The 24,781-nt window shown below is 42.0% G+C and overlaps 1 protein-coding gene across 1 annotated transcript in view; it reads right to left on the bottom strand.

The window, feature by feature from the left end:
- Positions 1–21,062, bottom strand: part of LOC130109979 (ephrin-A2-like) — a 204,273-nt gene extending 183,211 nt beyond the window's left edge. Inside the window, exon 1 of the mRNA XM_056276941.1 lies at positions 20,929–21,062. Coding sequence (XP_056132916.1) covers positions 20,929–21,062 — 134 coding nt within the window. The remainder of the gene's footprint in view (positions 1–20,928) is intronic.
- Positions 21,063–24,781: the final 3,719 nt, after the last annotated feature.

The following is a 24,781-nucleotide window of genomic DNA, read 5'->3' as shown; positions in this document are numbered from 1 at the left end:
ATTAGAAACAGACAGTATGAACAATACCTCTGACGTCATTAGAAACAGACAGTATGAAAACCCCTCTGACGTCATTAGAAACAGACAGTATGAAAACCCCTCTGACGTCATTAGAAACAGACAGTATGAAAACCCCTCTGACGTCATTAGAAACAGACAGTATGAAAACCCCTCTGACGTCATTAGAAACAGACAGTATGAACAATACCTCTGACGTCATTAGAAACAGACAGTATGAAAACCCCTCTGACGTCATTAGAAACAGACAGTATGAAAACCCCTCTGACGTCATTAGAAACAGACAGTATGAAAACCCCTCTGACGTCATTAGAAACAGACAGTATGAAAACCCCTCTGACGTCATTAGAAACAGACAGTATGAACAATACCTCTGACGTCATTAGAAACAGACAGTATGAACAATACCTCTGACGTCATTAGAAACAGACAGTATGAAAACACCTCTGACGTCATTAGAAACAGACAGTATGAACAATACCTCTGACGTCATTAGAAACAGAGTATGAACAATACCTCTGACGTCATTAGAAACAGACAGTATGAAAACCCCTCTGACATCATTAGAAACAGACGGTATGAAAACCCCTCTGACGTCATTAGAAACAGACAGTATGAAAACCCCTCTGACGTCATTAGAAACAGACAGTATGAAAACCCCTCTGACGTCATTAGAAACAGACAGTATGAAAACCCCTCTGACGTCATTAGAAACAGACAGTATGAAAACCCCTCTGACATCATTAGAAACAGACAGTATGAAAACACCTCTGACGTCATTAGAAACAGACAGTATGAACAATACCTCTGACGTCATTAGAAACAGAGTATGAACAATACCTCTGACGTCATTAGAAACAGACAGTATGAAAACCCCTCTGACATCATTAGAAACAGACGGTATGAAAACCCCTCTGACGTCATTAGAAACAGACAGTATGAAAACCCCTCTGACATCATTAGAAACAGACAGTATGAAAACCCCTCTGACGTCATTAGAAACAGACAGTATGAACAATACCTCTGACGTCATTAGAAACAGACAGTATGAACAATACCTCTGACGTCATTAGAAACAGACAGTATGAACAATACCTCTGACGTCATTAGAAACAGACAGTATGAAAACCCCTCTGACGTCATTAGAAACAGACAGTATGAAAACCCCTCTGACGTCATTAGAAACAGACAGTATGAAAACCCCTCTGACGTCATTAGAAACAGACAGTATGAAAACCCCTCTGACGTCATTAGAAACAGACAGTATGAAAACCCCTCTGACGTCATTAGAAACAGACAGTATGAAAACCCCTCTGACATCATTAGAAACAGACAGTATGAAAACACCTCTGACGTCATTAGAAACAGACAGTATGAACAATACCTCTGACGTCATTAGAAACAGAGTATGAACAATACCTCTGACGTCATTAGAAACAGACAGTATGAAAACCCCTCTGACGTCATTAGAAACAGACAGTATGAAAACCCCTCTGACGTCATTAGAAACAGACAGTATGAAAACCCCTCTGACGTCATTAGAAACAGACAGTATGAAAAACACCTCTGACGTCATTAGAAACAGACAGTATGAAAACCCCTCTGACATCATTAGAAACAGACAGTATGAACAATACCTCTGACGTCATTAGAAACAGACAGTATGAACAATACCTCTGACGTCATTAGAAACAGACAGTATGAAAACCCCTCTGACGTCATTAGAAACAGACAGTATAAAACCCCTCTGACGTCATTAGAAACAGACAGTATGAAAACCCCTCTGACGTCATTAGAAACACAGCATGAAAACACCTCTGACGTCATTAGAAACAGACAGTATGAACAATACCTCTGACGTCATTAGAAACAGACAGTATGAAAACCCCTCTGACATCATTAGAAACAGACAGTATGAACAATACCTCTGACGTCATTAGAAACAGACAGTATGAACAATACCTCTGACGTCATTAGAAACAGACAGTATGAAAACCCCTCTGACGTCATTAGAAACAGACAGTATAAAACCCCTCTGACGTCATTAGAAACAGACAGTATGAAAACCCCTCTGACATCATTAGAAACACAGCATGAAAACACCTCTGACGTCATTAGAAACAGACAGTATGAACAATACCTCTGACGTCATTAGAAACAGACAGTATGAACAATACCTCTGACGTCATTAGAAACAGACAGTATGAACAATACCTCTGACGTCATTAGAAACAGACAGTATGAACAACACCTCTGACGTCATTAGAAACAGACAGTATGAACAATACCTCTGACGTCATTAGAAACAGAGTATGAACAATACCTCTGACGTCATTAGAAACAGACAGTATGAACAATACCTCTGACGTCATTAGAAACAGACAGTATGAAAACCCCTCTGACGTCATTAGAAACAGACAGTATGAAAACCCCTCTGACGTCATTAGAAACAGACAGTATGAAAACCCCTCTGACATCATTAGAAACAGACAGTATGAAAACCCCTCTGACGTCATTAGAAACAGACAGTATGAAAACCCCTCTGACGTCATTAGAAACAGACAGTATGAACAATACCTCTGACGTCATTAGAAACAGACAGTATGAACAATACCTCTGACGTCATTAGAAACAGACAGTATGAAAACACCTCTGACGTCATTAGAAACAGACAGTATGAAAACCCCTCTGACGTCATTAGAAACAGACAGTATGAAAACCCCTCTGACGTCATTAGAAACAGACAGTATGAAAACCCCTCTGACGTCATTAGAAACAGACAGTATGAACAATACCTCTGACGTCATTAGAAACAGACAGTATGAACAATACCTCTGACGTCATTAGAAACAGACAGTATGAAAACACCTCTGACGTCATTAGAAACAGACAGTATGAACAATACCTCTGACGTCATTAGAAACAGAGTATGAACAATACCTCTGACGTCATTAGAAACAGACAGTATGAAAACCCCTCTGACATCATTAGAAACAGACGGTATGAAAACCCCTCTGACGTCATTAGAAACAGACAGTATGAAAACCCCTCTGACGTCATTAGAAACAGACAGTATGAAAACCCCTCTGACGTCATTAGAAACAGACAGTATGAAAACCCCTCTGACGTCATTAGAAACAGACAGTATGAAAACCCCTCTGACATCATTAGAAACAGACAGTATGAAAACACCTCTGACGTCATTAGAAACAGACAGTATGAACAATACCTCTGACGTCATTAGAAACAGAGTATGAACAATACCTCTGACGTCATTAGAAACAGACAGTATGAAAACCCCTCTGACGTCATTAGAAACAGACAGTATGAAAACCCCTCTGACGTCATTAGAAACAGACAGTATGAAAACCCCTCTGACGTCATTAGAAACAGACAGTATGAAAAACACCTCTGACGTCATTAGAAACAGACAGTATGAAAACCCCTCTGACATCATTAGAAACAGACAGTATGAACAATACCTCTGACGTCATTAGAAACAGACAGTATGAACAATACCTCTGACGTCATTAGAAACAGACAGTATGAAAACCCCTCTGACGTCATTAGAAACAGACAGTATAAAACCCCTCTGACGTCATTAGAAACAGACAGTATGAAAACCCCTCTGACGTCATTAGAAACACAGCATGAAAACACCTCTGACGTCATTAGAAACAGACAGTATGAACAATACCTCTGACGTCATTAGAAACAGACAGTATGAACAATACCTCTGACGTCATTAGAAACAGACAGTATGAACAATACCTCTGACGTCATTAGAAACAGACAGTATGAACAACACCTCTGACGTCATTAGAAACAGACAGTATGAACAATACCTCTGACGTCATTAGAAACAGAGTATGAACAATACCTCTGACGTCATTAGAAACAGACAGTATGAACAATACCTCTGACGTCATTAGAAACAGACAGTATGAAAACCCCTCTGACGTCATTAGAAACAGACAGTATGAAAACCCCTCTGACGTCATTAGAAACAGACAGTATGAAAACCCCTCTGACATCATTAGAAACAGACAGTATGAAAACCCCTCTGACGTCATTAGAAACAGACAGTATGAAAACCCCTCTGACGTCATTAGAAACAGACAGTATGAACAATACCTCTGACGTCATTAGAAACAGACAGTATGAACAATACCTCTGACGTCATTAGAAACAGACAGTATGAAAACCCCTCTGACGTCATTAGAAACAGACAGTATGAAAACCCCTCTGACGTCATTAGAAACAGACAGTATGAAAACCCCTCTGACGTCATTAGAAACAGACAGTATGAAAACCCCTCTGACGTCATTAGAAACAGACAGTATGAACAATACCTCTGACGTCATTAGAAACAGACAGTATGAAAACCCCTCTGACGTCATTAGAAACAGACAGTATGAAAACCCCTCTGACGTCATTAGAAACAGACAGTATGAAAACCCCTCTGACGTCATTAGAAACAGACAGTATGAAAACCCCTCTGACGTCATTAGAAACAGACAGTATGAACAATACCTCTGACGTCATTAGAAACAGACAGTATGAACAATACCTCTGACGTCATTAGAAACAGACAGTATGAAAACACCTCTGACGTCATTAGAAACAGACAGTATGAACAATACCTCTGACGTCATTAGAAACAGAGTATGAACAATACCTCTGACGTCATTAGAAACAGACAGTATGAAAACCCCTCTGACATCATTAGAAACAGACGGTATGAAAACCCCTCTGACGTCATTAGAAACAGACAGTATGAAAACCCCTCTGACGTCATTAGAAACAGACAGTATGAAAACCCCTCTGACGTCATTAGAAACAGACAGTATGAAAACCCCTCTGACGTCATTAGAAACAGACAGTATGAAAACCCCTCTGACATCATTAGAAACAGACAGTATGAAAACACCTCTGACGTCATTAGAAACAGACAGTATGAACAATACCTCTGACGTCATTAGAAACAGAGTATGAACAATACCTCTGACGTCATTAGAAACAGACAGTATGAAAACCCCTCTGACATCATTAGAAACAGACGGTATGAAAACCCCTCTGACGTCATTAGAAACAGACAGTATGAAAACCCCTCTGACATCATTAGAAACAGACGGTATGAAAACCCCTCTGACGTCATTAGAAACAGACAGTATGAAAACCCCTCTGACGTCATTAGAAACAGACAGTATGAAAACCCCTCTGACGTCATTAGAAACAGACAGTATGAACAACACCTCTGACGTCATTAGAAACAGACAGTATGAACAATACCTCTGACGTCATTAGAAACAGAGTATGAACAATACCTCTGACGTCATTAGAAACAGACAGTATGAAAAATACTGTCTGACACGTTAGCCCTTGGCTAATGGGTCGGACTAGTCCAACCCATTAGCCAAGGGCTAACGTGTCTACTTATCCTTACACTACCCCCCTCCTTCAGGTAGCGCGTCCGCGCGCATCCCACCTCTGACACCAATGTAGCGAATTAAGGGGGCAGTACGGGAACCGCCACACCCGGGACGCGAACCCCGGTCTCCCGTATCGCGGGCGACCACGTTAACCAGTCGACTAAATGGTGTGACCCCCTAACCAAGGCCTAGCGAGCCGTGATCGTTACAATATGCACAACTTGAAACTTGTCACCTGTTTGCTGGCAGGTGCAGGTGAAAGTGTGTCGTTGACATGTATCCACGGTAAATCTCGCAGCCATCGCGAAACACACGCTATTGTCAGCAGCACACGCCAACAAACGGGAAACTGGTATGACCGCTGCAGTAGAAACCGGAAGTCAGTGGACTACAGCTGTGCACAGATGCCATTGTACCCGTCCAATTAACCCGCTCTTCCGAGCCGTCCCGGTCGCTGCTCCAGCCCCTTTGCCGATCCAAGGAGGGCTGCAGACTACCACATGTCTCCTCTGATACATGTGGAGTCACCAGCCGCTTCTTTTCACCTGACCGTGTTGAGTTTCACCAGGGGGACGTCGCGCGTGGGAGGATCACGCTATTCCCCCCAGTTCCCCCTCCCCCCCGAACAGGCGCCCCGACCGACCAGAGGAGGCGCTAGTGCAGCGACCAGGACACAGTCTTTAGGGACGCATGACCAAGCCGGAGGTAACAGGGGGATTCGAACCTACGATCCCCGCGTTGGTAGGCAACGGAATAAACCGGCACTCTACCCGGAGAAATTCAGCCCATTACAGAAGTTCTGTTACGGAGGAAGCGAGGAAAGACAGCTTGCTAGGAGCTAGTAAGCAGAGTCCAATAGAAACTAAAGCATCGGTGCCGCTTCATTTGGGAAATAACAACAAAATGTCCACCTCGCCGTTCCATTTATTAGAACCGGAGTAAGTTTTTACGGGCAGGAAGCCATCAGGCTGACTCCACTGCTGGCACTTAAATGATGTAAGTAGTGTTTGGTGTTACAGCCATATCGAAACGCCAGTTACTTTCTTTTTAAATCAAGATTAATGTTATTCATAAGCCCAGAAAAAGCAGAAACCTCTAAGCCGGACATCTGCATTGATCCTAAGCCAAATTCCAAATGAAACAACAGACCCATAATGCTCTGTATATTACTCCATCCTGCAGCCCAGGGCCTTTTTCTGCCCTTCAAAACAATCAAACAGGATTTTGTGCCGGAAATGTCTGGCAGTGAAACTTTACATCTTGCCCCAGTTTAGACTGTGACATCCAGCAGGCCTCAGTGTGGCTGTACTGTACAGCGAGAAGAGCCTGAGATTTGATCACATTCCACTTTACCACCTTTTCTAGATGCAGCGGTTCCTCTGTGAGGACTTCAAAGCTTGCTAGCGCTCCTCCATAATGTAGTTTGAATGTGGGTCAGACATTAAAATGCATGAGCAGAGAGCAGAGAGCATGATGAAGTGCTGTGACACCGGGAGAAGAGAGAGAATAAAAATAACTGGGGAGATGGTCGGATGAAAAGCATTCAGCCCTGTTGTTCCTGAGCAGCCCAGCAGACTGGACTGTCACCGGGTAAATACTGTGACCCGCTGACAAACAGCACCAGGCTAAACAGAGTGCTGGCCTCGGCCCGCCCAGAAAATCTGAGATGCTTTCCCCTTTCTGCAAAACCAGCCGCTGCCGTCTCATCGACAACCACGGATTCTCAGGATCACACGTATACACGCGGGAATGTCTGACATGTGTCAGGGGTCAGAGAGCACAGATGACACGACAGAAACTTGTTGCAGAGAGATGTTTTTTTTCCATGACAGCGTCTACCCCCCCCCATATGACAATGGCTACCCCCCCCCATATGACAATGGCTACCCCCCCATATGACAGCGGCTACCCCCCCCCATGACAGCGTCTACCCCCCCCCATATGACAGTGGCTACCCCCCCATATGACAGCGTCTACCCCCCCCATATGACAATGGCTACCCCCCCATATGACAGCGGCTACCCCCCCCCCATATGACAGCGTCTACCCCCCCCATATGACAGCGGCTACCCCCCCCCATATGACAGCGGCTGCCTCCCGCTGTGTGTCTGTAAATGACTGAGGCATGAACTGCCCTTCATTTATGGATCCCAGAGAGCGTGGCCAAAAGTATGTGCTAATAGAGTACACTATAGTTTACACATAGTATGGTATAGTACAGTACAGTACAGTATAGCACAGCACAGCATAGTATAGTACAGTAAAGTATAGCATGGTACGGTACGGTGCAGTATAGTATAGTATAGTATGGTACGGTATACTATAGTATAGTATAGTATAGATGGTACAGTAAAGTATAGTAGTATGGTATTGTATGGTACTGCATGGTACCGTATAGTATAGTATAGTATAATATAGTATCGATGGTACAGTAAAGTATAGTAGTATGGCATTGTATGGTATTGTATGGTACTGCATGGTACCATATAGTATAGTATAGTATGGTACAGTATACTATAGTATAGTATAGATGGTACAGTAAAGTATAGTAGTATGGTATTGTATGGTATTGTATGGTACTGCATGGTACCATATAGTATAGTATAGTATAGTATAGTATAGTACAGTGTGTAGGTTTGAAATACAGGGCAGCTAAGGGAGGCGGAGCTCCCCTAAGAGACTGCTTTCAGAAATTCGGGGTAGCTCTTAGAGAAATTTAGGGGTAGCTCTTAAACATTGTCCATTTTGTGTCACAGCTTATAGAGTTTCGTCTGTACGTCAAGGTTCCTGAAATGAACGACATTAGTAAAAACAGGCCAACGTTGTGTTTATTCGCTCATAACGTTCCAATTTGCGCACACAAGTCTCCACTATATCAAACATAATGCCGTGTCTCTTGTGCCGTGGCCGTCCATGCACGGCCACGCACTCAAACCACCACGTTCACACCACCACTTGAGCTTCTCCTCACTGGTTTGGCTAGTTAACAAGTTGCCCTGTGGTCGCTTCTGGTTTAAGGGAAGAATCACACAATTTTACTTGCTTGAGCTGAGCGTTTGTGAGAACTGGCTCGAGTCCTGTTTACTACTGACGTCTTTGTGATGATTGTTATGTGATTCTGGCCCCTGACTGCGATGCAACCGGTCTGTTTTTATCAGACTAACTTGGGCGGCACAGTGGCCCAGTGGTTAACACTGTTTCTCACACAGCAAGAAGGTCCTGGGTTCGAACCCCAGGCCGTCCCAGGTCCTTTCTGTGTGGAGTTTGCATGTTCTCCCCGTGTCTGCGTGGGTTTCCTCCCACCATCAAAAAGACATGCATGTTAGGGTTCACACTCCTGTCTGTGCCCCTGAGCAAGGCAATGGAGAGAAGAACTGGAGTTGGTCCCCGGGTGCTGCACTGCTGCTGCACACTGCTGCTAGCTACACAGCTAGGATGGGGTAAATGCAGAGGATGAATTTCCCCTCGCAGGTTAATAAGAGTATATCGTATGTTAAGACGTAGGACAGGCTAGCCTACAGACACGTGTGGCATGTGTGCTGCACCTGCATCCTGTGTGCTGGATCTTGTGTGTTATTGTCATTTTATTTCATCCTCTGCTGTTTCAATTCGGTTTTTGCCTGCTGTTGAACAGCAGTGTGACGGGTGCTGTATTGTGGTGTACTACCATACTGGCGTTGCCTCCAGGATGTACCAAGTAGTATTTACCATGCAGCAGGCGTGTGTGTGTTGTGTTCAGAGTGTGGCTGTTGTCTTGCTTGCCTATGCGTTGTGTTAGACCAACAGCTGAGGCTGTGGTCACGTTCCCATGTGATGTAACCCGGGCCTGGTCCGTTTAGGAGCATAGCGCAAACCATTAGCCCATTCACTGTGTGGATTTCTATTTCTTTCTTTATTTCCTTTTGTTTTTTGCACGACTGATATAAAAACACTGCAATGGTGAATACATTTCCTGTCTCACTGTATTACCTGCATGACTGTCCCTGTATGAAATAAAATATAATACATTTCCTGTCTCACTGTATTACCTGCATGACTGTCCCTGTATGAAATAAAATAAAATACATTTCCTGTCTCACTGTGTTACCTGCATGACTGTCCCTGTATGAAATAAAATATAATACATTTCCTGTCTCACTGTGTTACCTGCATGACTGTCCCTGTATGAAATAAAATATAATACATTTCCTGTCTCACTGTGTTACCTGCATGACTGTCCCTGTATGAAATAAAATAAAATACATTTCCTGTCTCACTGTGTTACCTGCATGACTGTCCCTGTATGAAATAAAATATAATACATTTCCTGTCTCACTGTGTTACCTGCATGACTGTCCCTGTATGAAATAAAATATAATACATTACCTGTCTCACTGTGTTACCTGCATGACTGTCCCCGTATGAAATAAAATATAATACATTTCCTGTCTCACTATGTTACCTGCATGACTGTCCCTGTATGAAATAAAATATAATACATTTCCTGTCTCACTGTGTTACCTGCATGACTGTCCCTGTATGAAATAAAATATAATACATTTCCTGTCTCACTGTATTACCTGCATGACTGTCCCTGTATGAAATAAAATATAATACATTTCCTGTCTCACTGTGTTACCTGCATGACTGTCCCCGTATGAAATAAAATATAATACATTTCCTGTCTCACTGTTACCTGCATGACTGTCCCTGTATGAAATAAAATAAAATACATTTCCTGTCTCACTGTATTACCTGCATGACTGTCCCTGTATGAAATAAAATATAATACATTTCCTGTCTCACTGTTACCTGCATGACTGTCCCTGTATGAAATAAAATATAATACATTTCCTGTCTCACTGTTACCTGCATGACTGTCCCTGTATGAAATAAAATAAAATACATTTCCTGTCTCACTGTGTTACCTGCATGACTGTCCCTGTATGAAATAAAATATAATACATTTCCTGTCTCACTGTTACCTGCATGACTGTCCCTGTATGAAATAAAATATAATACATTTCCTGTCTCACTGTGTTACCTGCATGACTGTCCCTGTATGAAATAAAATATAATACATTTCCTGTCTCACTGTATTACCTGCATGACTGTCCCTGTATGAAATAAAATATAATACATTTCCTGTCTCACTGTGTTACCTGCATGACTGTCCCTGTATGAAATAAAATATAATACATTTCCTGTCTCACTGTGTTACCTGCATGACTGTCCCCGTATGAAATAAAATATAATACATTTCCTGTCTCACTGTGTTACCTGCATGACTGTCCCCGTATGAAATAAAATATAATACATTTCCTGTCTCACTGTATTACCTGCATGACCGTCCCTATATGAAATAAAATATAATACATTTCCTGTCTCACTGTGTTACCTGCATGACTGTCCCTGTATGAAATAAAATATAATACATTTCCTGTCTCACTGTTACCTGCATGACTGTCCCTGTATGAAATAAAATATAATACATTTCCTGTCTCACTATGTTACCTGCATGACTGTCCCTGTATGAAATAAAATATAATACATTTCCTGTCTCACTGTGTTACCTGCATGACTGTCCCTGTATGAAATAAAATATAATACATTTCCTGTCTCACTGTGTTACCTGCATGACTGTCCCTGTATGAAATAAAATATAATACATTTCCTGTCTCACTGTATTACCTGCATGACTGTCCCCGTATGAAATAAAATATAATACATTTCCTGTCTCACTGTGTTACCTGCATGACTGTCCCTGTATGAAATAAAATCTAATACATTTCCTGTCTCACTGTTACCTGCATGACTGTCCCCGTATGAAATAAAATATAATACATTTCCTGTCTCACTGTTACCTGCATGACTGTCCCTGTATGAAATAAAATATAATACATTTCCTGTCTCACTATGTTACCTGCATGACTGTCCCTGTATGAAATAAAATATAATACATTTCCTGTCTCACTGTGTTACCTGCATGACTGTCCCTGTATGAAATAAAATAAAATACATTTCCTGTCTCACTGTGTTACCTGCATGACTGTCCCTGTATGAAATAAAATATAATACATTTCCTGTCTCACTGTGTTACCTGCATGACCGTCCCTGTATGAAATAAAATATAATACATTTCCTGTCTCACTGTGTTACCTGCATGACTGTCCCCGTATGAAATAAAATATAATACATTTCCTGTCTCACTATGTTACCTGCATGACTGTCCCCGTTTGAAATAAAATATAATACATTTCCTGTCTCACTGTGTTACCTGCATGACTGTCCCTGTATGAAATAAAATATAATACATTTCCTGTCTCACTGTGTTACCTGCATGACCGTCCCTGTATGAAATAAAATATAATACATTTCCTGTCTCACTGTTACCTGCATGACTGTCCCTGTAAGAAATAAAATAAAATACATTTCCTGTCTCACTGTGTTACCTGCATGACTGTCCCCGTATGAAATAAAATATAATACATTTCCTGTCTCACTGTGTTACCTGCATGACTGTCCCTGTATGAAATAGAATATAATACATTTCCTGTCTCACTGTGTTACCTGCATGACTGTCCCCGTATGAAATAAAATATAATACATTTCCTGTCTCACTATGTTACCTGCATGACTGTCCCTGTATGAAATAAAATATAATACATTTCCTGTCTCACTGTGTTACCTGCATGACTGTCCCCGTATGAAATAAAATATAATACATTTCCTGTCTCACTGTGTTACCTGCATGACTGTCCCTGTATGAAATAAAATATTATTGACAGTATTAACTGTACGTAGTAACAGTAAAATGTTTTTTGCAGTAACCCTGCAATGTACCGCACACGGCCGTGTATGTGTGCATGTGTAGTAACGGAACGGAAAATAGGACTCCCCTGAATTTGAACCGTTTATATACTACAGTATACTAAAGTGTAGTATATAGTACAGTATAGAGTAGCTTAAAACTTGTTTAGATATTATAGTTTACCAAGGTATAGTATATAGTACAGTATAGTGTAGCTTAAAACTTGTTTAAATAGTATAGTTTACTATGGTATAGTATATAGTACAGTATAGTGTAGATTAAAACCTGTTTAAATATTATAGTTTACTATGGTATAGTATATAGTACAGTATAGTGTAGATTAAAACTTGTTTAAATATTATAGTTTATTATGGTATAGTATATAGTACAGTATAGTGTAGATTAAAACTTGTATAAATAGTATAGTTTACTATGGTACAGTATATAGTACAGTATAGTGTAGATTACAACTTGTTTAAATATTATAGTTTACTATGGTATAGTATATAGTACAGTACAATGTAGATTAAAACTTGTTTAAATATTATAGTTTACAATGGTATAGTATATAGTACAGTATAGTGTAGATTAAAACTTGTTTAAATATTACAGTTCACTATGGTATAGTATAAAGTACAGTGTAGATTAAAACTGTTTAAATATTATAGTTTACTATGGTATAGTATATAGTACAGTATAGTGTAGATTACTATGGTTTAGTACAGTATAGTGTAGATTAAAACTTGTTTAAATATTATAGTTTACTATGATATAGTATATAGTACAGTATAGTGTAGATTAAAACTTGTTTAAATAGTATAGTTTACTATGGTATAGTATATAGTACAGTATAGTGTAGATTAAAACTTGTTTAAATAGTATAGTTTACTATGGTATAGTATATAGTACAGTATAGTGTAGATTAAAACTTGTTTAAATATTATAGTTCACTATGGTATAGTATAAAGTACAGTACAGTGTAGATTAAAACTGTTTAAATATTATAGTTTACTATGGTATAGTATATAGTACAGTATAGCGTAGATTACTATGGTTTAGTATATAGTACAGTATAGTGTAGATTAAAACGTGTTTAAATATTATAGTTTACTATGGTATAGTATATAGTACAGTATAGTGTAGATTAAAACGTGTTTAAATAGTATAGTTTACTATGGTATAGTATATAGTACAGTATAATGTAGATTAAAACTTGTTTAAATATTATAGTTTACAATGGTATAGTATATAGTACAGTATAGTGTAGATTAAAACTGTTTAAATATTATAGTTTACTATGGTATATTATATAGTACAGTATAGTGTAGATTACTATGGTTTAGTATATAGTACAGTACAGTGTAGATTAAAACGTGTTTAAATATTATAGTTTCCTATGGAATAGTATATAGTACAGTATAGTGTAGATTAAAACTTCTTTAAATATTATAGTTTACTATGGTATAGTATATAGTACAGTATAGTGTAGATTAAAACGTGTTTAAATAGTATAGTTTACTATGGTATAGTATATCGTACAGTATAATGTAGATTAAAACTGTTTAAATATTATAGTTTACTATGGTATAGCATATATTACAGTATAGTGTAGATTAAAACGTGTTTAAATATTATAGTTTACTATGGTATAGTATATAGTACAGTACAGTGTAGATTAAAACTGTTTAAATATTATAGTTTACTATTGTATAGTATATAGTACAGTATAGTGTAGATTACTATGGTTTAGTATATAGTACAGTATAGTGTAGATTAAAACTTGTTTAAATATAGTTTACAATGGTATAGTATATAGTACAGTATAGTGTAGATTAAAACTTGTTTAAATAGTATAGTTTACTATGGTATAGTATATAGTACAGTATAATGTAGATTAAAACTTCTTTAAATAGTATAGTTTACTATGGTATAGTATATAGTACAGTATAGTGTAGATTAAAACTTGTTTAAATATTGTAGTATACTATGGTATAGTATATAGTACAGTATAGTGTATCTTAAAACTTGTTCATATATTATAGTTTACTATGGTATAGTATATAGTACAGTATAGTGTAGATTAAAACTTGTTTAAATATTGTAGTATACTATGGTATAGTATATAGTACAGTATAGTGTATCTTAAAACTTGTTCATATATTATAGTTTACTATGGTATAGTATATAGTACAGTATAGTGTAGATTAAAACTTGTTTAAATATTGTAGTATACTATGGTATAGTATATAGTACAGTATAGTGTATCTTAAAACTTGTTCATATATTATAGTTTACTATGGTATAGTATATAGTACAGTATAGTGTAGATTAAAACTTGTTTATATACTACAGTATAGTATAGTGTAGCTTAAAACTTGTTTATATACTACAGTACACTATAGTATAGTGTAGTGTAGTATAGTGTAGCTTAAAACTTGTTTATATGTTCATCATGACACCAAACTCTGTTTCTGAAGAATCAACCAGCCAGTTTTTAATGTGCTGGGTTTGAAGACCAGCAAACCAGCAAACCACAACCATGTCCTGGTTTTACTGGTCCTCATAATAAGGACCTTGGTTAACACTGGGAACCAAGACCTGGTCAGTGCAGATGAAGCAGATGTGACGGCTGCAACACTGGACCATTTTAGTCCTTGAGCCTTTGGCTCCAGAGTGTGGATTATCACCCCGGCTTCTTACCACCCTCCACTCTCCACCTTTAACGAGGTGCTGGAGCCTTTTATGTACAACTGTGTCAAGCTAAAAATGACCAGCTTTCTGTAAAACATTTATTCTGTCCAGAGACAACGGGAACATTTCCTCTCATGGAGACAAACTCCTTCTGCGGAGGAGGAACATGTACTTATACTGCGCCTGTTTATTAGGTTTTAATCTTTTATGAACCTTGACATGTCTTTTTATTTCTCGTTAAATTTCTCGTTCATTTCCAAAATAACAAAACAGACTCATTAACAATGTTCCACTTCCCAGAACAGAGACCCAGAAGAAGGTTTTGGTCTGTCAAAGCAGCTTCATGGAGATGAACGGACATGAAGACGGTGACCGAGTCTGGATGGAACACCATGAAGTCAAATGACAGGACAGCAGAGAGCGAGCGACTGTCCACCCGTGTGTCTCCTGGTCTGAACCTGAATGGACTCGTAACCAACGTGATGTGGAAGTCTTGTGGTAAAGACACACCACCGGTCCCCATCGCAAACCTGCCATTATCTACAGAATGCTTTAAACACAGCTGAGAAGTTTGGTCAATTCTCGAACTGGATTTTCATTTGAGTCTTTGAGACACTAATGTGTTCAAACAGTCCAGCCAAGTGACCGCATCGCCCAAACCCAGCCATCCAATTCAATCAATTCAATTCAATCAATTTAATCAATTCAATCAATCAATCAGTTCAACCAGTCCAGTCAGCAGGGGTGCGCGGCAGAGAAGCGGGAGCAGCTTTTAGAAAAGACGACGAGGCCAACATGGACAATCACATGTCCAAACAGAACCCACATCACCGTTCAACCGCTGAACCCGTCTTCGTCTCTTTTTCATCAATACAGTTTTTTATTGCAATTTGTTATTGTACAGAATCTTAAAAACGAAGACAAAAAAGCAAGGCTTGAGACGGACTATACCTCAAATGTACTACAACTCTCCCTATACTGCAGTAAAACCTGGTTCCTTCTGACTGAGTCCTTTGTTCACGCTGTAAACACTCCTTCATGCCGGGCTGAGGGACAGTAAAGAACATGTGAAATGTTTCATCTTGTCCAGATATGAAACGGTGTGGGACAACACGTCACAAGTTGAATGTGGACATCAGCAGGACAGGTCAACATGCGTGTATCACACTACACACTCACAACTTCATGTTGAAATAGCGTTCACGTTCATAAAACAGGCAAATGTGACGGGGTTGTATTGTCAGACCAGCTGAAGACTGGGATCGCTGTGGAATGACCAGCTATTCAGCAAGGCTGTCATGTACCGAGGGCAGCGAGGCTGGCCTGAAGAGGCTGGCCTTAAGAGGCTGGCCGGAAGGGGCTGGCCGGAAGAGGCTGGCCTTAAGAGGCTGGCCGGAAGGGGCTGGCCGGGAGAGGCTGGCCGGAAGAGGCTGGCCGGAAGAGGCTGGCCGGAAGGGGCTGGCCGGATGAGGCTGGCCTTAAGAGGCTGGCCGGAAGAGGCTGGCCTTAAGAGGCTGGCCGGAAGGGGCTGGCCGGAAGAGGCTGGCCTTAAGAGGCTGGCCGGAAGGGGCCGGCTGGAAGAGGCTGGCCGGAAGAGGCTGGCCGGAAGAGGCTGGCCTTAAGAGGCTGGCCGGAAGGGGCCGGCTGGAAGAGGCTGGCCGGAAGGGGCTGGCCGGAAGAGGCTGGCTTTAAGAGGCTGGCCGGAAGGGGCCGGCTGGAAGAGGCCCGCCGGAAGAGGCTGGCCGGAAGGGGCCGGCTGGAAGAGGCTGGCCGGAAGAGGCCGGCCGGAAGGGGCTGGCCGGAAGAGGCTGGCCGGAAGGGGCTGGCCGGAAGAGGCTGGCTGGAAGAGGCTGGCCTGAAGAGGCTGGCCTGAAGGGGCTGGCCTGAAGGGGCTGGCTGGAAGGGGCTGGCCGGAAGGGGCTGACATGACGGGACATTCTTCCAGCCTCCACATTTCACCTGGGAGGATGTCCGCTCTCGTCCATGTCGCAGCAGAGTTCTGGCAGCGTGCCACAAACAAAGGTTTCTCTCCAACGACAAAGAAAATGGCGGATGGTTGAGTTCACCAGACTACAACACACCACCTAGAGGAACACACGGCAAAAAACCTCCACCATCTTGTTCCCTCCACGCCCAAGGCCACAGCCTCGGGAGCTTCTTTTCAACATCTGTGACGAGTTCCATCCATCACAGACTCGAGAGTTTTAAAGAGCTGACCACCAGGCGTCACAATCCTACCAGCTCCCCCCCCCACCAGCCTTCAGACGGAGGCCAGCTGGGCGGAGCTGCTGTGGAGGGCCTGCTGGCATCGAACGCACGTCTAGCTAACTAAACTGTAGACCAGCACAACTGCTCAGCAGAAAACCAAAGACAACAAAACAAAAACCAAACAAAGAAATCAACACACACACACACACAGACACACACAGACACGCACACGGACGACTATTGTGTCTTTCCATCTTTACGGTCTCTCGTCTTTCACACCAAGACTGATGAACATCACTTCGTAAGGCCTTCGCAACGGAAACAAGTTTAAACGCGTAGACAACTTCCTGGCTGACTGTGTGAGCACCTTGTAACGAAGGAGGCTGTGAGTCTGACGCACTATTCTCTGCAGCTCTTCAGACACCGAGGTATCGCTCCACAAACCCTTCTGCAGCTTTGAGAAGGAAACGGTGCAAAGTTCACCAGCACAACACCATAATCCACACTACATGTGCGGCAACGTGGACAGCAGCCATCCACATTTCTCCAGCTGTAGAAACAGCCCCCCCTGCTCCTGCCCTACCTGTACGTCAGATCAACACAACGCCGAGGGTGAAGTGTGAACATTAAGCTACAACCAGGGCTGGGTCACTGTGCATCAGCCTCCATACTCAGTGTGTTGACGTTGTGATGAGGCGACTCTACACCACACAGACACACACTCATTCTGCTGTGTCTTCTGAACCCACCGAGGCCTCCACAAGGAGCGTCTGAATCCACTTTATACTTCACATCCACATCAAATCCCTACAAGTCCGAGTCCAACACGCTCATCCAGAATCCAGCCCAACCCAGAGGTGTGGGTTCTGGATTACTCGGCCCCTCTCGGCCCCCCGGCCGTAAATCTGACCCGGCAGCTTTTTGGCAGACAGACTCTCTGAGACACGACGGGGACGACTGGATCAGGTTTTGGGCCAACAGTAACATGAAGGACACAGCTGTGGTTCACTTTACTGTGGTGGTCTGGACTCTTACATCAACTCTACCAGGGTTCGAGTGTTCTGAGTCGACTGGTGCTGCAAAACACAAAGCTTTAGAAAGCTTCTTTAAGGTCGTCTGATTTATACGACCACAGAACTCCAACCAGCCAGGCACAGTTCACAGCATGCATTTACCTTAATATTATTATTATTACTATTATTATTTCTTTCATGTTTCCTGTAAAAGAAATAATAACAATAAGGTTATTATTATGACTATTATTATTTCTTTCATGTTTCCTGTAAAAGAAATAATAACAATAAGGTTATTATTACTACTATTATTATTTCTTTCATGTTTCCTGTAAAAGAAATAATAATAATAAGGTTATCATTATCATTATTACCATTATTATTTCTTTCATGTTTCCTGTAAAAGAAATAATAATAGTTATTATTATTATTATTATTACTATTATTTCTTTCATGTTTCCTGTAAAAGAAATAATAATAATAAGGTTATTATTATTACTATTATTATTTCTTTCATGTTTCCTGTAAAAGAAATAATAATAATAAGGTTATTATTATTACTATTATTATTTCTTTCATGTTTCCTGTAAAAGAAATAATAAGGTTATCATTATCATTATTACCATTATTATTTCTTTCATGTTTCCTGTAAAAGAAATAATAATAGTTATTATTATTATTATTACTATTATTTCTTTCATGTTTCCTGTAAAAGAAATAATAATAATAAGGTTATTAATATTACTATTATTATTTCTTTCATGTTTCCTGTAAAAGAAATAATAATAAGGTTATTATTATTACTATTATTATTTCTTTCATGTTTCCTGTAAAAGAAATAATAATAATAAGGTTATTATTATTACTATTATTATTATTATTTCTTTCATGTTTCCTGTAAAAGAAATAATAATAATAAGGTTATCATTATCATTATTACCATTATTATTTCTTTCATGTTTCCTGTAAAAGAAATAATAATAGTTATTATTATTATTATTACTATTATTTCTTTCATGTTTCCTGTAAAAGAAATAATAATAATAAGGTTATTATTATTACTATTATTATTTCTTTCATGTTTCCTGTAAAAGAAATAATAATAAGGTTATTATTATTACTATTATTATTTCTTTCATGTTTCCTGTAAAAGAAATAATAATAATAAGGTTATTATTATTACTATTATTATTATTATTATTATTTCTTTCATGTTTCCTGTAAAAGAAATAATAATAATAAGGTTATTATTATCATTATTACTATTATTTCTTTCATGTTTCCTGTAAAAGAAATAATAATAAGGTTAATTTTATTATTATTATTACTTTTATTATTCTCATCGTTATTATCATCATCATCATTATTATTATTATTCGCATCATAATCATCATCATCATTACATCTATTATTATTATTAACATTATTATCATTATATTATTATTATTATTATTATTATTATCCTCATCACAAAGACCACAGCCTGCTGTCAACATAATGTCCTATATATATATATATAAATTGTAAACCTATCCGTTATACCGTTCTACATAATGCCTTCTGTTCTTCTAGTTGTTTGACTCAGTCCTCATACTTCTTATGAAGAACAGCCTGGTTGAGTTTTTCAATTAAAAACTGTATATAGAATTCAACTGAATAGAGAATTCAACTGAATAGAGAATTTAACTGAATATAACAAGAAGCGGCACAAAAAACGACGGGTTTTCATGTGAGCTATCTGTCCTCCAATGTTCTTGTGGTGGTATGGAGCTGCAGGAGGCCGGCAGGTCTGGAGATCCACCATGCCGGACAACAAATTATTTGTAGTGCTTTCAGAAATCCACACTATCTAACCCAGCACCGAGTCACACTAGCTCGGCACCGAGTCACACTAGCCCGGCACCGAGTCACACTAGCCCGGCACCGAGTCACACTAGCTCGGCACCGAGTCACACTAGCTCGGCACCGAGTCACACTAGCCCGGCACCGAGTCACACTAGCCTGGCACTGAGTCACACTAGCTCGGCACCGAGTCACACTAGCCCAGCACCGAGTCACACTAGCTCGGCACCGAGTCACACTAGCCCAGCACTGAGTCACACTAGCCCAGCACTGAGTCACACTAGCCCAGCACTGAGTCACACTAGCTTGGCACCGAGTCACACTAGCCCAGCACCGAGTCCAGCCAGGCCAGAGTGTGACTGAAGGCATGTGTTCATGTAGCTAGCAGAGAGCTGCAGAGAGGAGCCGGGCTGAACACCCTCCATCTCATCCTCATAAGAACATTCATCCTGTCAGGCAGACCAACAGGACACACATGGAGCCAGAAGACAGTTTCAGAGTCCGGCTGTAGGTTTTACAGCTCAGACCATGAACACACGAGAAGCCATTGTTAAACTTCTGAGGCTGATTTTACACGTACAGCAGCATGGAGCAGGTTGTCCAGAGGGAGACGGCAGAAAGGTCACCGTACAGCAACACGCTTGGCTGTGAACACATCATGAGGTGGGCAACATGCCTCATGTTAAACGTACAGCTGTGTCCTGGTGGAGCACAGTGCACCACGCCGGGCGGCCGTGAGTTTGTTAAAGATTGCTGTTCAGATAAATGGTCATGCATCTGTGCAGCGGACGGGGCTTCATGTTGGGCCTGGTTGGTCAGGTCTAGTTTAGAGGAGCGTAGCCTCTCAGCTAGACATCATTAGAAAGACATGAGATCAAGAGACGGGCAGTTCTGGGCTACTTCACTGCTGTAACTGGTTTGACTGGGTTCTTACCTGGGGTTGGTGCTGTTCCAGTACACCGCATATCTGTCCGAGAAGACTTTACCGTCGTCGGCCAGGGCGGACAGCCAGAAGAACAGGAAGAGCAGTGCCGACCTCACCTCCATCTGACAGGAGCTGCTGTCCATCCCCGTGTCTTCACGTCTGTACCGAGGCAGGCTGATGTGACCCTTCTCCTAAAGGCCAAACCTGCAAACACCTCCACGGGCTGGCTGCTCTCTTCTTCACTGGTTTTCTCTTTTCCGGCAGAAAAGTCAGAAGACAGAAAAACATGGGTGCAGGCAGAACTTATCCACGGAGCCTCCACACGTTAAACTTTCATTTTCACTTCAAATCCACTTCTTCACGTGCTCTGAGCAAGATCTTCAGGTTGAACCCAAGACACCAGGTTTTCTTTTAAACTCCTTTTTTCTGCAGCAGGAAAGGTTGAAAAACGGATTTTCACCACCTCAGTTCCACCCATCAGCCTCGTGCTTCTACAAGCTGTGGTTGTTCCTCAAATTGAACCATCAGACACATCCCGGTCTCCAACGTGTTCAGGTCGTGTCCACAGGAGACGAGCCAGACTCGCAAGTCCAACTTGGAAGCGCCGCTGGAAGGAAAGAAAGCCGCGTCCTGCTCTCCTCGCCGGGGCAATGCTGCGCGCTTACTCCTGCTCTTCAGTCGGTCCTCCCTGCGCTTACTCCTGCTCTTCAGTCGGTCCTCCCTGCGCTTACTCCTGCTCTTCAGTCGGTCCTCCCTGCGCTTACTCCTTCTCTTCAGTTGATCCTCCCTGCGCTTACTCCTGCTCTTCAGTCGGTCCTCCCTGCGCTTACTCCTGCTCTTCAGTTGATCCTCCCTGCCAAAAACTTTAGTTCGCTCTGCAGATCCGCACCAACACGCCGCGTGCACGGCGCCGCGCGCGGAGCGGCTCTCACGCGCGGAGCTCCGCGGAAACACGAGGCTGCTCCATGCCGGCGGAGGGGCGCTCTCCTCCCGGTGTGCGGGCTCCCGACCTCCGCGGGCTCCTCTCTGCTTCTCCGTCAGCTCGGCTCCGCTCGGGGGGGGCGGAGTTATCTGAGAGCGGGAGAACCCCCAGAAAGTTCAGCAGCGGATCTCCGTCGAGAAAGACTGAAAACACTACACGGATCATGTGTGTGTGTGTGTGTGTGTGTGTGTGTGTGTGTGTGTGTGTGTGTGTGTGTGTCAGAGCGGACACACACACACACACACACACACACACAGCCCATCACCCCCACCTACGTTACCTCCCCGCACACGCACACAGCAGACAAATCCCTGGGAGTAGTATTATTATCATTATTAAAATGATGATGATGATGATGATCGTTATTATTATTATTATCAAAAGAGCATACTAACCGCAAATACTAGCTAAGCTATCACTAGGCACACACAGAACATGTGTCTCTTTTATGCAGTGATTCAGCACTGATAAATATTTCATCTCCATTCGTTTGAAGGCGAAGCCAGAAGAAAGAGAGAGAGAGACAGACACAGAGACACAGAGAGAGACACAGAGAGACAAAGAGACACACAGACAGACACAGAGAGAGACACAGAGAGAGACACAGAGAGACACAGAGAGAGACAGAGAGACACACAGCGACAGAGACACAGAGACAGAGAGAAACAAAGAAAGAGACAGAGACACACAGAGAGAGACACAAAGAGACACACAGAGAGACACACAGAGAGAGACACACAGCGACAGAGACACAGAGAGAGACACAGAGAGACATACAGCGACAGAGACACAGAGACAGACACACGGAGACAGACACAGCGACAGAGACAGAGAGACAGATACAGAGAGACAGACACAGAGACACAGAGAGAGACACAGAGAGACAAAGAGACACACAGACAGACACAGAGAGAGACACAGAGAGAGACAGAGAGACACACAGCGACAGAGACACAGAGACAGAGAGAAACAAAGAAAGAGACAGAGACACACAGAGAGAGACACAAAGAGACACACAGAGAGACACACAGAGAGAGACACACAGCGACAGAGACACAGAGAGAGACACAGAGAGACATACAGCGACAGAGACACAGAGACAGACACACGGAGACAGACACAGCGACAGAGACAGAGAGACAGATACAGAGAGACAGACACAGAGACAGAGAGAAAAAAGAGACAGAGAGAGAACAAAGAGACAGAGAGACAGAGAGAGACACAGCGACAGAGACAGAGAGACAGATACAGAGAGACAGACACAGAGACAGAGAGAGAAAAAAGAGAGAGACAGAGAGAGAGAGACAGCGACAGAGAGACAGACACAGAGACAGAGAGACACAGAGACAGAGAGAGAGACAGCGACAGAGAGACAGATACAGAGAGACAGACAGAGAGAGGGGGGGGTGTGGATAGAGAAAACGACAGTTTAAAGTTTAATGGGTGTTTGTAAAATGTGCGGCAGATTACTGGACTGGATTCATGTGCGGCAGATTACTGGACTGGATTCATGTGCGGCAGATTACTGAACTGGATTCATGTGCGGCAGATTAATGGACTGGATTCATGTGCGGCAGATTAATGGACTGGATTCATGTGTGGCAGATTACTGGACTGGATTCATGTGCGGCAGATTAATGGACTGGATTCATGTGCGGCAGATTAATGGACTGGATTCATGTGCGGCAGATTACTGGACTGGATTCATGTGCGGCAGATTACTGGACTGGATTCATGTGCGGCAGAATAATGGACTGGATTCATGTGCGGCAGATTAATGGACTGGCTTCATGTGCGGCAGATTAATGGACTGGATTCATGTGCGGCAGATTAATGGACTGGATTCATGTGCGGCAGATTACTGGACTGGATTCATGTGCGGCAGATTACTGGACTGGATTCATGTGCGGCAGATTAATGGACTGGATTCATGTGAGGCAGATTACTGGACTGGATTCATGTGCGGCAGATTAATGGACTGGATTCATGTGCGGCAGATTACTGGACTGGATTCATGTGCGGCAGATTACTGGACTGGATTCATGTGCGGCAGATTACTGGACTGGATTCATGTGCGGCAGATTACTGGACTGGATTCATGTGCGGCAGATTAATGGACTGGATTCATGTGCGGCAGATTAATGGACTGGATTCATGTGCGGCAGATTACTGGACTGGATTCATGTGCGGCAGATTAATGGACTGGATTCATGTGCGGCAGATTACTGGACTGGATTCATGTGCGGCAGATTAATGGACTGGATTCATGTGAGGCAGATTACTGGACTGGATTCATGTGCGGCAGATTAATGGACTGGATTCATGTGCGGCAGATTACTGGACTGGATTCATGTGCGGCAGATTACTGGACTGGATTCATGTGCGGCAGATTACTGGACTGGATTCATGTGCGGCAGATTACTGGACTGGATTCATGTGCGGCAGATTAATGGACTGGATTCATGTGCGGCAGATTAATGGACTGGATTCATGTGCGGCAGATTAATGGACTGGATTCATGTGAGGCAGATTACTGGACTGGATTCATGTGCGGCAGATTAATGGACTGGATTCATGTGCGGCAGATTACTGGACTGGATTCATGTGCGGCAGATTAATGGACTGGATTCATGTGCGGCAGATTAATGGACTGGATTCATGTGCGGCAGATTAATGGACTGGATTCATGTGAGGCAGATTACTGGACTGGATTCATGTGCGGCAGATTAATGGACTGGATTCATGTGCGGCAGAGTACTGGACTGGATTCATGTGCGGCAGATTACTGGACTGGATTCATGTGCGGCAGATTACTGGACTGGATTCATGTGCGGCAGATTACTGGACTGGATTCATGTGCGGCAGATTAATGGACTGGAT

This window comes from Lampris incognitus, chromosome 3 (assembly GCF_029633865.1).
Source record: "Lampris incognitus isolate fLamInc1 chromosome 3, fLamInc1.hap2, whole genome shotgun sequence".
Lineage (NCBI taxonomy): Eukaryota > Metazoa > Chordata > Actinopteri > Lampriformes > Lampridae > Lampris > Lampris incognitus.
Note: the sequence above shows the minus strand (reverse complement) of the source record. Positions and strands in the feature narration are given on the sequence as shown.